General features: G+C 38.5%; 1 protein-coding gene across 1 annotated transcript in view; it reads right to left on the bottom strand.

The window, feature by feature from the left end:
• LOC139738924 (liprin-alpha-1-like) overlaps nt 1–16,734 on the bottom strand; it is a 173,095-nt gene that overhangs the window by 104,439 nt on the left and 51,922 nt on the right. The window contains exon 3 of the mRNA XM_071649549.1: nt 11,857–12,096. Within this exon, the coding sequence (XP_071505650.1) occupies nt 11,857–12,096 (240 nt within the window). The remainder of the gene's footprint in view (nt 1–11,856; nt 12,097–16,734) is intronic.

Genomic DNA, 16,734 nt, shown 5'->3' with positions numbered 1-16,734 from the left:
TGGACAAGGTAACTATCAAAAGCTGTTGAGGTATCCTGATGAAACTTGGCATGTATGTGTATTAGGGGGTGAAGTTGTGCCTATCAACTTTTGGGTGCATGTGCTCAAGGTCAAAGGTCAAAAGGTCAAGGTCAAATACATAAAATTTCACTATTTCCACCATATCTATGCAATGCCAGAAGATATTTTCTTGAAACTTAGTGTATACATGTATTACCCAATCTAGATTCTCTGGTGAAAGTTTGGGTCATGAGGTCAAAGGTCAAAGGTCAAAAGGTCGAGTAAAAGTATTAAAACTTCTTTTTTTCTCTGTAAATTGGAAAATTGTTCAAGGTATCTTCATGGAACATAGTATATATACATGTACTGACTGGCAGTGATTATCTAGAGAATGTAGGGTTCATGGGGTCAAAGGTCAGGGGTCAAAGGTCAAGTGCAACACTTCAAAATTTTACTATTTCCCTCATGTTCATGCAATGCCAGCAGGATTAGTATTTTTTTTTTACACTTGGTGTATGCATGTGTAACCTAATAGAAATTCTCTGGAGAGTTTTTTTTCTTTTTCTTTTTTTATTGCCTCAAAGGTCAAAAGGTCAAAGATCAAGTGAAAGTGCTGAACTAACTTTTTCCTCCATATCTCGGAAGTGGCTCAATTTATCGTGAAACCTACTGCATATCTATGCATGTTCTACCTGAAAGTGATTATCTCATGAATTTTAGGGTCTAAGGCCAGATGAACATGGTAACAATTTACTATTCAGTACAGAAATTGCACTTTTTCTCCATACCTGTACCTTGAAAATTACTCAATGCCTAAATGTATGAATGGGTCAAAGTCAAGTTAAAGTCCTTAAATCCCCAAATACATGCTCTCCTATTCATCCAATTAAACCAAGTTCAAGGAAGGTGAACATTTAACACATTTCTGACAAACTTGTCATTTCAATATTTTGCCAGTTTTGTGAAAATGTAATCACACATTGTCCACATGGACTATCTAGACCTATTAGGAGAATCATGCATTATGGCGGAGGCATACCAGTCGCCATAGCGACATTTCTATTTGTATTATTATATAGATAATGGTGACTATACTTTGCAAGTCTTTTGTAGCTTATCATTGAACATGCAATAATTATATTCACTTGTAGTCGAAAATTAGACATGTTCAGGAAGGGTACTTGTAAATTTTTTCACTTTTGCACAAACTTCATGAATTTGGCATATTTTCAGGGAAATGTGTGATGTTAATATTTGAAGAGTTTGTTCGCAAAAACCGATATGTCCATTTTTTAAGATTTTGAAGTACGGTCTCTGTCATAAAGTACAAAATAATACCTTTTAAATTATATATTGGTCACTACATATAAAGGTACATTTTTGAAGTTATGATCAAAAGAAGCAAACATTTTCTTATTATTCTCTTTATTTTTCTTGACCTTTAATCGCAAATATCTCCATTTGGCACATATGGACTTAGCAGTTTTTGCAAACAAACTCTCCATTTGTAGAGCTTTGGGAATGACAGCTAGAATAGCATATTTACAGGGACCTTGTGATGATTATGGTGACAGTTGTTCTTAAATGATAAAAATATGTATAATTATTATTGGCCACATAATTCATGGAAAACCAGATACTCAGCACATGAAGACTGTTTGTAATGGTGTACTGCTCTGCAGTTGAAGTTTAGATATTTCAAGAGGAATATTCCTTTTTTTCTTAAATTTCAGGTGATCCAGTGGACATCACACATTTATTATAGAGATTCAGCTCATTAAAAAAAAAAAAAAAAAAAAAAAAAAAAAACATAACATGCGTAGCATTAGTACATTATCTTCTTATATCCCCCTCAATGCTACTTAAAGAAAGAATAAATTGATAAGAAAGAATGAAACAACAGCCATTTGGATTACTAGCTTATATTTATTCAGTTTCATGTATTGATCCAGCTCGGGTAAGAATTACTTTCAAAACTGGAACACAAAGTTGGCAATGCACTGGGCTACCAGTGGTGGATCGTTGGCTTCTAAATACATGCATTAATATTAACAAATAGGCCTATCTGTATTATGAACGTTGCTTGCTGTTTTTGTTTGTATTAGTTTGATTGGTATTCATTATTCCAAAAATGGCTCCAGACCACCTAGATTATTCCCAAATTCATCACTATATTGTCACTTTTCTTCCAGGGTTGAATAAGTAGTGCACTGAATGCTGTGATCAATGGTGATAGAGATGTGTGCTCATGTAGAGTGTAATTCCGTTTGGGATTGAAAAAAGATTGAAAAAGGATTGAAAAAAAGAGTGAAAAAGGAGTGAAAAACCTCCGGAGTTAAAGAAGAGTGAATACAATAGGAGTGAATTGAGAGTGAGAAAGGAGTGAAAAACGACTGACAAAAGAGTGAAATACCTCAGGAGTGAATTTAGAGTGAGAAAGGAGTGAACATCCCAGCAAAAACATTTCCGTCTTTTTTCACTCTCTTTTGGAGTGAAATTTCTGTTCACTCGAAATTCACTCCACTTCTAGTGATCCTTGACGTCACTACCAAGGGGAGTGAAAATCGAGTGAAAATTCACTCTTTCTTTTTTAGAGAGTATGATACCAAATTTTAGGATAATGTAAAAGAAGACCCACTCTTTCAGAAAATATGAAAAAATCAAGTTCGGCTAGGTTGACCCATTTCACTTATTTTCAGTCCTCATGCAAAATCAGTGCATGCGACTTTATGTTCGTTTTGAGGTGCACGGTCACAAATGGAGCACAACGAAGCAGAAGCAAATCTTTGAGGCGATACTTTTTTGAGTTTCTGTTCGCTGTTTGGGAGATTTTCATTTCTTGTCAAAGTCACCACAAGACCTTTCTGCTATAAAGCAAGTATTTTGTAGGCCTACATTGTTTTCTCTATGAAGAAGATGAACATTGACTTTTATTTGCCTTTGTAAATGAAAAATCTTCTAGTGACGTCCTGATGCAATAAGAGAGAACTTGAGAAATGATGAGAAACAATATCCGGTATGTGAGGATAAGGATTACACATTAAGGAGGTTTTCACAGCCTCTTCTGCACAGAATAATTCCTCCCTAACACCACACACACAAACATACTCGGGAGGTAGCACAATGCAGTGTTATCAGATTACGACGGAATCTCTCATGTAATTCACCTGTCAGCATTTCTTCCTCACATCGTATTTCCAGTTATTACGGCGACGATGTATCTATCAAGCTGCGTTTGAAAACCTTTTTAGGAACTCTCCTCCAACACCCCTCTTCCCCCTCCCCCCCCCCCCCACCTCCCCCTCCACCCACTCCTATGCTATGACGCCAGCTTTGCTGATGTCTCACACAGCCCAGCATTTGCGCTCTGGTCCTTTTGTTCCATTATCCCCCCCGAGATTGATTGGGAATGCGCAAACATTCCAACAGATATGAAAAATGAAAATGGGTCCCCGTATTTCCATTGCGGAAAAGGGGGACAAAATAACACGCGCATGCATTTTGAAGACTCCAAAAGTGCAAATCCTTGGCCAGTGCTAGTGCCTTTTCTAACGATGAGTGGGAACTACTGCAGTCTAGTGGTTAAGGCTTTAGGCGTTTGCATACAAAGGTCCAAAGTTCAAATCCTAGCCTGGTGCTCACATCCTGAAATGATGAAGTGTCCCTCTTCATCCCAATGTTCAAATGCCAAGTGGCAATCCTGGGGTAGAATTGCTAGCAGGCCCACAGGACGAACAGCGCTAACACTGAAGAGGCTAGCAAAGAAGACTAAATTTCTATCATTACACACTACATTTCACCTCACAATTTAGAGAAATTTATGAAGCCTACAAAATTTGAAAATTGTATTGTACATTGCATTCATTGTTGTTTTCACTATCATCAAATTTATACTAAAATGAAAAAGTGGTCACATACCTAACACTGATATTTCAATGTATACATTGCATGTGAGTGTGTGTGTGTGTAATGAAATGTAATCCTACAAGCCGTGGATGTTTCAGTCGCAAATCAGATGAATTGCCATCAATTTATCTTTATCTCATGAATGCAGACCTGGCAAGTTTGATCAAATTCCACTGAAAATTCATGATATGAACAAGAATGTAATTAAAAACATAACTGATAAGTATTAATAATCAAAGGATTGATATCAACTAATCTGCAAAATATTTGTGACCAGTAAAATCAGACTACGTAACAGGCGAAAAGCCTGTGTGATGACACCAAGACCCTTTCATCAGAACCATTAAGTGTTGACATACTGTAGAACCAGTAAGGCAGGGGAATATGATTATTATAATCTATCAATCAATGTTGTGACATTTTCTCTCTCTCCCCTGTCTGTCTGTCTGTCTGTCTCTGTCTCTCTCTCTCTCTCTCTCTCTCTCTCTCTCTCTCTTTCTCTATCTCTCTCTTGTTTGACGATGACGGAAGCAACACGATTCATCATAATGGGGTAGTTTGCATCATTCGTTGAACGATGTTCCCCACGACTGCAAATAAAATCACGCTATTCATACAGTGACATCAAGGACAAATCTTTATCCCTCGATCATCCTTTTATCTTCCTCCATTTCCCGGTCCTCCCGTACTCCATCTCCCCCCCCCCCCCCCCCCCCGAATTATCTCACCGTTAACAACCCAGTCACACCATCATTCATCGTAAGGTCAGTGGTTTGATAAATTTCCAAGGAAAACACATGACATTCAAGTTCCATTGCACACTTTTGCTTTTAGTTGCTGTTGGGTTTTTAGAAAATTACAGAATTACGATTACTGCTTTGGTAACAAGATGTCTACACTGCGAAACATTATCCTTCACATCAAAAACAAACATTCTTTTCCACTTCTTATACAACTCCATTTTTGTCAGTACGACACAGAATTTTTATATTCAAATAAATGTGACAGGGGCAGAGCATCTATCAGCCGATAATAGTGCTAACAGGGAAAATTTTTGTCATTTACCAAATGGAAAGGCAAGGTGAGCATTTGATGCAGCGCAAGATTCTAACCGCCCACCACCCACCACTTGATTTGTTAATAATAAGTCAGTAGTTTACACAATGAGTAGGGCCTTCACAGTCACATGTAATGAACATGGCAAAAGGACCTGTATGATGATGACACATACTGCATTGTAAATGTCATTTGATTTTTTTTTTATTTTTTATTTTTTAGTTTGTGGGATATTTCCCAGTTTTTCTTCCAGCATTGTTCTAGTCTTAAAGGGATGGTATCATTTTGGTTGAGATGGGGCTTCAGGTTTCCAACATTTATTGTGAGATAATGAGAAACCTCATATGAAATATGAACATGCACACAATTCTTAGAGGATTTCAAAGTTTATTTGAAGAAATGGAGATATGGCTAAGATATCCCAAACCAATAAAAGGTGGAACCCACCTGTTTTTAGGACCACTTTATTCTACTTTATATTTGGATACCTCAGCTATTTCAAAACAGATGTTCATTAAATAAACTTTGAATTCTTCTTAAGATATTATGCTCTTCAATCTTTCATAAGTGGTTTCCAATTATCTCGCAAAAAGTAAAAAATCTGCCTCCCACTATCAACCAAAACTACTGTAAAAGTGGAAATTTTCCTGCATTTCGCGCAACCTGAAATTAGCGCAAAAATACAAGCACGCAAATATTTTAGCTTGCCATATATTCCAGTAGTTGATGTCTTGATTCCGCTGACTTAAAAACACGCAAAACTCTTCTCACCCCGCCGAGCACAAAATTTAGTCGCACAACAATATCCACTTTTACAGTATACCATCCCTTTAAACTGTCATGGCAACTCATATCTCATTTCTATTTTACCTCCACAGTCCCTCTTGACCCATGAGAGTTTGATCATATAGCCAGTAATGCTGCAGTAATTGCTATAGCAGGGAATTCCAGATTCAATGAGCAAAGATAAAATTGATAAAGTTGCTCTCAGTGGATAACACTACAAGATGATGATGATGATGATGATGATGATGATGATGACGATTAGTTTATTCTCAAGCATGAAGCTGGGCAGAGAGGTAAAAGTCAACGTCCTACTTTCTCACAGTAAAGAAAAAAAAGTCTGTAAAATATTCAAGAGAGCTGAGACAAATGTATTTAAAGATATAAGCAAGCTAGCCTTATCTCAAGTCTGTCAAGACAGTCAATTTTGTTTGACAATAAAGCTTTCACAACATGCAATCAATACCTCATAATACCTAAGTTTTCAAACTACATTGAAATACAGTTTGCACAACAATGTCCAGTAGCGTAAAAAAAAAAAAAAAAAAAAATCTGTGTGTGATATTTACAAAATGGCCACATTTCAGTAACTTGACAACTTTATACAAAACATTTTCTACATTTTTTTCACCTAGTCAGTCTAACAATTCATAGAACTGAGCCGCCACAGATGTTAAAACAGTGTCTTGAACAAAAACATTATTGTCAATCAGCCTTGAAACCATTTTTTTCACTAGAGGTCCCTCCATCCCTATGGATGGAAAAGTGCTGGGAGACCTCAAGGCCCTCTACAAAAAGACAACCATTAAGGAGACCTTGTGGGTACAAAGGACTTGTGTACCTCTACCACTCATTCGCACACAGCGCTCAGAAAGCAAAGTCGGGAGGAAGCATTTTTTTCCTTTTTTTTCAAAAACAACTGGCAACATAATTATGCTAGAACGAATTTGCCTTGGCATGCCATAAAACAATGTTAATACCGAGGTTCCCTGCTTCCCATTTCTCCGTTATGAATGCACACGTACTGCTCTACCCTACCCCCACCCTACCCCCCCCCCCCCACTCTACCCCTCGCTGTTCTTGCACTAGTTATAAACAGGGTGAAACGACAATGGATTATACAGCATTCTCTCTATAGTCCTTGCCTAGGAGGAAATCCATAACAACCTCGTTGCCATGGTTACACTCATGACATCATTCTTCTCGCTATTCCTGGCGGAAGGTAGCCAACCAGGCACAATGCATTATAGGAACATGCAGTTAACACATTTTGTTCCCCAATTTTTTTTTTCTTTGCCCTCATGAAGAAAAAAAAAAAACAGCAACTCACACATGGATGTAAGAGTAAGAGACAATGGACCTGCGCATTTTGTCTTAATTTTCCAGAATGGAGGTTCGTGGCCAAGGTTATTTCCTGACTGCTCTCCTTTAATGGGCATTATACATCAGTTTTTTTGGGGAAAAAAAAAGATTGAAACAAAAATGCACCACTGCTTTACAAGGCTGACACATTCAATGTAAAAGGGCTGTCACCATGGCGACAAAAAATGTCTGTGGATACAGACAAGGTGATGCATGCCCAGACCCACCCCTCACCGGAAAGGGACTGGTAAAAGGTCATATGGTCCGTAGCGTTCATAAGTGCATTTAAGTGTTTCTGCAGACAAAAGGAAAAAAAAATGACTCATGTCCACCAGGAAATAAAAGGTGAAGAAAGGTTTGCTGCTCTTCTATTTTTCTTTTAATCTTTCTCTTTATATGTGCATATACAAGAAGAATGAACAGATTAACAGATCATGTATGGACGGTGTATTACATACATTCATAATACATCGCTGTGTGAGAGCAAACATATCTATATGTATCATGTACAATAGCACATCAATCTATTTATAGGCAGATAGGCAGATAAATAAGATGTGTACATCGTCCTGAAATTGAAAGGGCATGCGAGAGAGATGGTTACTACCTTTAAATGCCACATCCTCTTCATCCGGTTTACAAATTCAATAATTTTGCAGGGCGACCTTCGGGTGCAGCGACTTTGTTTTACCGGCCTCGCCGGTCACTGCAATATATACCCGGCGCTGGCTCGGGCTAGTTACACGCGCTGCAATTGATTTTCTCCTTTCTCTTTCTTTTTTTTTTCTGTTCCCTTATCGATCTCTCTCCTATTCTATCTCTATCAAAATTATATCCCCTATCCTTCCCTCGTTCCCCTTCCCCTCCCCCTCATCATGTTATTCCTCTCTGTTCCAGTATAAGATTCCCACATCCTCTCTACCTCCTATTACACGTTATACGACGATCTCGGGATTCCTACCGTCATTTCATGACACTAACTTTCATTCCAACACGATGCCACTCGCCCCGTTCCGTTTCCACCACCCCCCTCCCCCACCCCTCCCCCCTCCCCCATTCTCCAAAAGGTCTTTGATTCCATAATGGCTTGGAAATACCCTTGTATGGTCTTTTCATAATCCATTATGTCATTACGGGCAGAGGCCTCCATTATCTAAGCCCCACAACAAGCATATTTTTTCCCCCTCTCCCTCTCCCTCTGTCCATACTACACACATCATCTTTCTTTCTCTCTCCCTCTCTCTTCTCCTGTCTCTCTACACTATATAAAATTCTCAAATTCTCTTTGTCTGTCTCTCTCTCCCTCTTTCTCTGTATCATTTTTTTTTCCGTTTTTTGTTCTTTTTTTCCTCTGCCGACAACACACATACAACTCTGTATTTTTCTCACTCTCAATCAACACTTTATATCTATTTCTCATTTTCCGTACCCATATCCCTCTTTACCCTAGCCGTCTTTACATATCTCTCCCACTCTCATGCATGTGCTGCATCTCCTAAACAAACAAACAAACTCAAATATCTTGATATATCCACCATCATATTTTCTTCCTAGAAAAGAAAAATGTTTTGCAATCAAATCATTTCACCGCTGAATAACTAAAATCTCAATCCTTGACTGAAAGACAAGAATTAACACAGCAGCCCATCCGAGTGTATCCAAGAATTTCATGAACACGTGGTCTGCAAACCTGTTTCTTTTACAGTGGAGAGGTGAAATCTCTAATTTTCACTACACAAATATGAAATAAATAAATTAATAAGTAACTTAAGAGATAAATGAATGAATGAATAAATGAATAAACAAATATATAAATAAATAAATAAATAAATATATGAATAAATAAATGAATAAATAAATGAATAAATAAACAAATAAATATATATATAGATGAATGAATAAAAACATGTAAATTAACAAATGAATACATAAATAAGTCAAAAAGCAAACAAATATGTATGTAAGGCTTGAATCATGATTTCACTTATTCCATGATACAAAATACAAAGGTTTAAGGATCGGAATATGATACCACTGTACCCCACCATTACATACTCATTTCAACCTCACATTATACCCAACAGAATGTTAACATCTTCCTAAGATAACACAGGACAAGCTTTTAAGACAAGTTTTTATGCTGGAATAATTCTGCACAATCCACATTTTTCACGCAAGGAGAACAAAAGGTCATTTTTCGTCATCAAACAGTTGCAGTCACACATGTGCAAAACATTTGGTGTCGCGACATTTCGAGTACGTGTGTCCCCACCACAAACAGGGCATTTGATAATTTCACATCCGCTCAAGATAGCTAGATGATTTCGCCAGTTGATCCAGGCATAATGACTTGTGTAGAGCATTGCAAATACATGGAGATTTTGTTCTTTGCTGGGTCACCTCTTGAAGCTGAACATATATCCAAAAAGCAATCATCTGGACTTTGAAATCCTGTACTTTGATTTGATTTTAGATTGACTTGAAAAAGGGAAACAAAGTAAGTTTGCAACAAGTTCCCTCGTGGCAAGAAGTGACCGGAATGAGATATGTCCAAATGTCTGACCCCGAGGGGCACTATCTGGAAATACCACTGATGGTGTGAGCAAAAAGAAAGCCCATGGTAAAGAAAAGAGTTCAGCCGAATACTAGAAACCCAAACTTTAGCCCTAACATCTGTTATCTTGTCAAGTTCTCTCTGTTTTTAAATCCCATCCTTGGTAGAGATGCTTGCATGCACATCGGAAGAACGAATCAGGCAAGAGTTTCTCACCACAATGTAAAATGTGACTCAAATGTGACTGGTTCTTTTCCCCCCGATGCGCGTAATCCGGAGATGAGAAACTCGATTATTCATTCCTGCAGAGTGAATGAGCTCGACAAACATGGAAGGTCCGACAATATTCGTAGCATCCACAACTCCGGTATCGATAACATGTTTGAATAAACAAACCAAAAAAGCAGGGGGTAAAAAAAAAACCATCGGAGAAAGTTTAAACACGGCCAAGAAGTACAGCACAAAAGACGGAGGAAAGAGGATAGAGAGGAGACAGATCTGGAGGACTGGGCTTACGAGAAGAGTCGCTTCCCTCCCCCGACGATTCGGAATCCAATTAATCGGCCACGAGAGCCATGAAATGGCATAGCCATGTCGCAGTTTGTCCGACTCAAATGCGCTCTCGATACAATCAGATAGACCCTCTAATCCCAGTAACACCATTGTTTGCAGAAGGACAAGAAATATATGTGTGAATATATCTTTCTCTATATCTCCTTATATATCCCCTCTCTCACTCTCTCTCTTCCATCTCTCCCTCTCTTCCATCTCTCTCTCTCTCCCTCTCTCTCTTCTATATACAATGTATCTCTCTCCCCTTCCATCGAACTGCCTGAGCTCTCTTATCTCTCTTTTTCAAACTCTTTTTTCTCCATATATATGTACTTTTTTTTCTAACTCTTTTTTCCTCAATGCCACTATGCACATGTATACACAACATTGTGCACATATACAAGCATATATACTTTCTCTTTCTCTCTCTCTCTGTCTCTTTCTCCTTCTTTCTCTGTATGTCTGTCTCTCTCTCTCTCTCTCTCTCTCTTTCCCTCTCTCTGGGCACATTGCCATCTCTCTTTCCTTTTGCCAATTCTCTCTGCCTTCCTTCCTCTTCATCTTTCCCACAGATTATTCTACTGCCTTGCATTTTTTCTCTACTACCTTACATTTTTTTTTGCACCTATCAAAATAGTTACTTGTGTCCTTTTATCATGCACGTGGGTGAAGGAGTAAGTGTTGATTCCCTGCTCTGAGCAAGCTGAAAAAAAAAAAAAAAAAATCTTCATTTGGAAATGATACTCCCTTGAGTGGGGTGAAAATCAGATTGCCCTTCCAAAAAGAAAAAGAAAAAAAAAAAGAATTCACCAAATATCTGGACTTACTCCTGCAGTGTTTGCTGAGCTACTAAACAGTGGGCAAGTCACACACACGCACACATACCCCAAAACACGCCAATACACAAATATGGATACACTCCATAATACACAAACACATTCATACAAACTACTTGACATACATAAGTAGAATCTTGCTGGCGACCAGTTTTTCTTTAGCAGTCTCCCTCATCTTGCAAATGACAGGATAGGTTTTTCTTCTTCCGTGTCTTCTTTTTCTTCTTCAACGCTTCTTCTTTCATCATCTGTTTCTTTCTCAACGAAAGGATTGTAGCATTTTTTCCCCTCCAATCTAACACAAACATACTTGTAGACACACAAACACACACACACACACACACACACACACACACACATACACACAGATGAGCGTATTAAATCCCTCATAAGATTCATCACAAACAACGCAGAGCGAGAGAACAAACATACTATCTCAGGTGGTTTCCAGAAATTGATGGCTTAAGCTTACTTTTAAAAAAGGTAACAAAAGTACCAAAAGTCCAGTTGATCATGGCCCCTTTTGCTCCTAGCTACTGTATAGGATGTTATTTTTGCGAGGGTTTAATTTTCACAAATTTTGCGAATCACAGATGGATCACAAAAGAAAACAACGTACAATAATGTCGCCAGGCGCTAGGGTTATAAGGGCATTTACGTTAGCGTTGATGTCAAATCGCGAAAACAACATGTCGCGAAAAATGTCTAAGACCTCCACATCCACAAAAATATCTGTAGGCGAAAACAGCTTAAACAGTATTCTACCAACCAAGGCAAACGAGATGGAGAAAAGTTTGTTGAACTCACCTCATTGTGCGACCTCTCCAGCTCTTCCTCCAGGCTTGCCACCCGGTCCAGCGCGACCTTTAACCTCTCGCGCACCTTTTCATCCAGGGCCTTGTGGTGCTCGAAGAGCGACTTGAGCGCCTTCAGCACCTCCACTTCGGAGGAGACGCCCGCCGGCGACGATGCCTGCCGCTTGACAACGGTCATCCTGAGGGATCGCTCGTGGCGCGACACCAGACATTCAAGATGCTCCAATAGCAGCTAGCAGAGGATAGGATGGATGGAGCAGAGATGTTAAGACATGCATTGATAAATAAACAAAATGGACACAATAGTTAGGATAAAATTGTTTCTAGAATAAACCATCTACAGTTACAGACAGCTACAGCTGTAAACAGCCACAGTTTATAGAAAAATAGTGATTTCTCCTTATATTTTAGGTTTTATTGCAAAATTTGTATATTAGTAGAATGCTTTGTGATACAACTGCCCTACATGTAGGCATCAAATGTGATAACTTGAACATTTTGCTCCCGTTGGTAAATAATACCTTTAAATCCTCCCCACATATGGACACATTTGGTATTTAAACTGTTTCTGAAATCAAGAAGTCATAATACTTTGTACCAAGAAAACATTGCTCATTCAAAGTTTTCTTACCAAAGTTTCCTTTGCAATCATAATCATAAACTTTACAAGAAAAACAAACAAACAATCAAATTCGTCAATCAGTTGCAATAAAGACAAAGATAAAGTGTTTCATGAAGCTGTTCTTAAAGTTACGAACGACTTCAGAATGACTGGTGATCAGTTCTTGTGCTGAATCACTGAAATTCTGATAAGTATAGCACATCAGAACTGATCACCAGCCATTCTTAGGCCATTTGTAACTTTAAGAACAGCTCTATGAAACACCCCTTTCAGGTAGCGTGTGGATTTATCGGTGGCCCAATTCATTCGCTGCCCATTGGGGTACATTCGAACAACATGAATAGGACTGGTTAAGGAATATGTGCATCAAAACACATGCTCATCTGTAACAGCTGAATCCAGTCAAGATTCTGCGGCTTTGTGTATTTATGCACAGATCAGTGATAAAGGTGTGCACAGTTCGTTGTAGGGATTCTCAAATATATCCGAGCCTGGCCAGCCTTACCCCTCCATGGGATCCCTCACATTGCTACCGAGTCTTTAAATAGTCGGGCATGGCGGCACGGTGACACGCTCGCGACCAAGTGTGCAGACTTAATGCATTTCTAGCTGACAAGTTAAGAGGGGATGATGCTAAGTCATCGCACACTACGTGAGAAGTGTCAGGGGACTGCTCTGCTCCCGGGACTACATGTAGCTGGGGCAGAATTGGAATTTATGTCGTGGTCCCACCAATGTATGCGAGGTAATCCCCCCGAGGTTTCCTCAATTACTTGAGAGACCATGTTGAGGACAAACTCCACACCATCTACAGGTTGGCTTCCATGAATACAATGTAGATGCAAAATCCCACAAACAAAATCGCATCAGTTTAAATCAAAACTGGATAAAATGGCTTACACTGGTGATTTTTTAGAAAGAAAATGTTAGATTCATGGAATTTGCACAAAATCGGACAAAAACATATTCACAAGTTTTGAAATTTGGGAGAGACTCATAACCTATAATCTTTTAAAATGAGCTGCCAATCTAAGAAAAAAAAATTACTAATAGAGGTGGGCTATAGAGGGTCAATTTTAGGTCATATTTTCAGAACATGCTCATCACACCTTAGTTTGATGACTTTTTGCCTGCTGACACCATTTTTGAAAAAAAGAACGAAAAAAATGCAAAATCCGGGGTGCCCCAGCCGAAATCGTAAAAAATCCAAGATGGCCGCCGTTTTGGCTTTAAAAAGACATTTTTTGCTATAACTCGGCTATTTTTCGGTCTATTGTGATGGTTTTGGTGTTTATCCCCATGTTTTAGGGGTCAAGGAAATGGATCATCATGATAATTTTAGTGGAAAACCTAAGCTTCTACATGAATCTAACCTTTTTCCCATATTTAGGGTTAAATTTCCTTCTCCTTTACCCCTACCCCAACCGCCATTTTTTACCTTTTTTTCCACATATTTTTTCAAGTCATGTTAACTACCATACTCTTAATAACAAGTTCTAGCAATCCATTTTTTTTTCTTCTACCGACAATACAGCAAGAAAAATAACTTACCGTATACATGTATGTGTCATGCCAATACTGGTATGTGGCTGGTGCATTCCGAATGCATGGTAACTGTGGAACCGGTATTAAATACTGTATCTGCTTTATAGCGTCCATTAACATTTTGGTCCTAAGACCTTTAACAATATAAATAAATAGATATAATAATGAATAATAACAAATAGCTTACATTACACATGGTTTACTTAATGTCATGCACGTATCGGTATATAGTGTGGCTTGTGCATTCAGGATGCATGGTACATTGTAACAGAAGCCAGTGCTTATACTGTCTCTGCTTTGTAGTGCTGATAAACATTTGGTATTCACACCTGTAGTGCATGACACATATATATGTAAACCATGTATAATGTAAGTTATTTGTATTTCTTGCTGTATTGTTGCAAGAAAACACCATATTGATAGCTAGAACTTGTTATTAAGAGTATGGAAGTACCGTAGTTAACATGACTTGAAAAAAATACGGAAAAAAGTGCAAAAAATGGCGGTGGGGTAGGGGTAAAGGAGAAGGAATATTTATCATTATATCTATTTATTTATATTGTTAAAGGTCTTAGGACCAAAATGTTAATGGTCACTATAAAGCAGATACAGCACAATACTGGTTCCACAGTTATCATGCATTCTGAATGCACCAGCCACATGACCAGTATTGGCATGACACATACATGTACATGTATACCGTAAGTTATTTGTATATTTCTTGCTATATTGTCAGTAGTAAAAAAAAACAAATTGCTAGAACTTGTTATTAAGAGTATGATAGTTAACATGACTTGAAAAAAAATACGGAAAAATGTGCAAAAAATGGCGGTTGGGGTAGGGGTAAAGGAGAAGGAAATTTAACCCTAAATATGGGTAAAAGGTTAGTTTCATGTAGAAGCTTAGGTTTTAAACTAAAATTATCATGATAATCTATTTCTTTGACCCCTAAAACATGGGGTTAGACACCAAAATCATCACAATAGACCAAAAAATAGCCGAGTTATGGCCAAAAATGTCTTTTTAAAGCCGAAACGGCGGCCATCTTGGATTTTTTACGATTTCGGCCGGGGCACCCCGGATTTTGCATTTTTTTTCGTTCTTTTTTTCAAAAATGGTGTCAGTAGGCAAAAAGTCATCAAACTAAGGTGTGATGAGCATGTTCTGAAAAGGTCACCCTCTATAGCCCACCTCTATTACTAATGAAACTTTTAACATGGATAGGCTTTTGACATTTTGCACTGAAACAACTATCAGAAGAAAACACTTGAATGAAAAAGAACAATTCTTACCTAATTAAATGCTCGAAATAAATAGCAAAAAATAGGAAAGAAAGTCAAAAGAGAAACCAAATAATAAGCTTACTAGGACTTGAACATAATTTGCAAACAGCAAGCAATTCCTGAGATGAGTGAATGAAGTCTTACCTGATGATCAAGCTGACTTCTTTAAATTCACTGAAAACTTGTGAAGAGCTGAGATAATTTCACGGAGTTACCACCCCTCCCCCCCCCCCCCCACAAGATGGCTCCGAATCTGGAGTAATGCAGTACCTCTCACTCAATAAACTAAGAATAAATGATTAAAAAAAGATGGAAATGGTTTGGAGCCGAGTCTATATGACAAGAAGGCACTGATTTAGAAACTGAATTCTGACTTCTTCTTCTTCTTTTTTAAACTATGGCATTTTTGCAGCAATACTTGAAAAGTACACCTTTTTCTCAACACATCCTCCTTTTCAGAGACTCCCACGACATCTCTCTACTTCCTGCTCCGAGTTGAATACAATGCTTTTTACATCGGTGTTAAGACTCCCCCAAAATGGTTACGCCATGTTCAAATATCAAGTTTCGCTATTTTTGGAGAGTGTTTTTTTGTTTTTTCCTCTTTTTTTTTCTGAGGGGTGGGGTGGGGGTGTTCATCTTATGTTTTGCTCTAATTCTGTTACTAGAATCTTTGATGGGTACCCAAGGTTGTTCCTCCATACTCTGGCGTCCAGAGATGAAGCTGCTGATGAAGGAAGGAAGGGGGGGGGGGGGTAGATGGGGCGAGGAAGAAAAGTGGCGAAACGCCACACGATGCCGACGATATTGAATGTGGGTGCCGAGGAAGTAGAGAAGCAGGAAGGCTCATTTGGGTCGGCCTTGCGCTCCGCTATGCGCCGCTCTACTCCGGGGGAAGGGAGGGCGGGATGAAATGATGACAATTTTTAGCGGCAGGTATATTGTAATATGATATCGGGGGAACCTATCGGACGGACGCAATGCTGTTCCATTGCACGAGACTCGTGTAACTTGATTTGTTCGGTCTCTATCTTTGTCGCCCCATCTATTTTTGTCTTGTGACTTCAAACTGTCTTTGACATCTTTTACTATTCCACTCTCTCTCCATCTCTCTCTCTAGCTCTCTCTCTTCATATCTTGTCTATAATTGCCAAACGGAGATCATTTCATGCGAGTCTTGGAGATACTGATATCTATCTTCATCGTCCTATATATTTTTTGTCATTTGACTTCACATAGTCTTTAAGAGCTTGTGCCTTCTCTCTCTTGCTCGCCCTCTATCTCTCACATTCTCTTTTTCTCTCTCATAGGTTGATGCCGTACAGAAAATGTTTTCCATGGGTCTGGGAGATACTGTTTCATTGTTTTTGGCAGTGATCAATATATTTCTCTTAGATTTTTTGGTCATCTAGTCTATCAA

This window comes from Diadema antillarum, unplaced genomic scaffold (assembly GCF_040938485.1).
Source record: "Diadema antillarum isolate AM-2024a unplaced genomic scaffold, OU_Dant_1.0 seq00000775_RagTag, whole genome shotgun sequence".
Classification (NCBI taxonomy): Eukaryota; Metazoa; Echinodermata; class Echinoidea; order Diadematoida; family Diadematidae; genus Diadema; species Diadema antillarum.
This window is presented reverse-complemented; position numbering and strand designations above follow the sequence as displayed.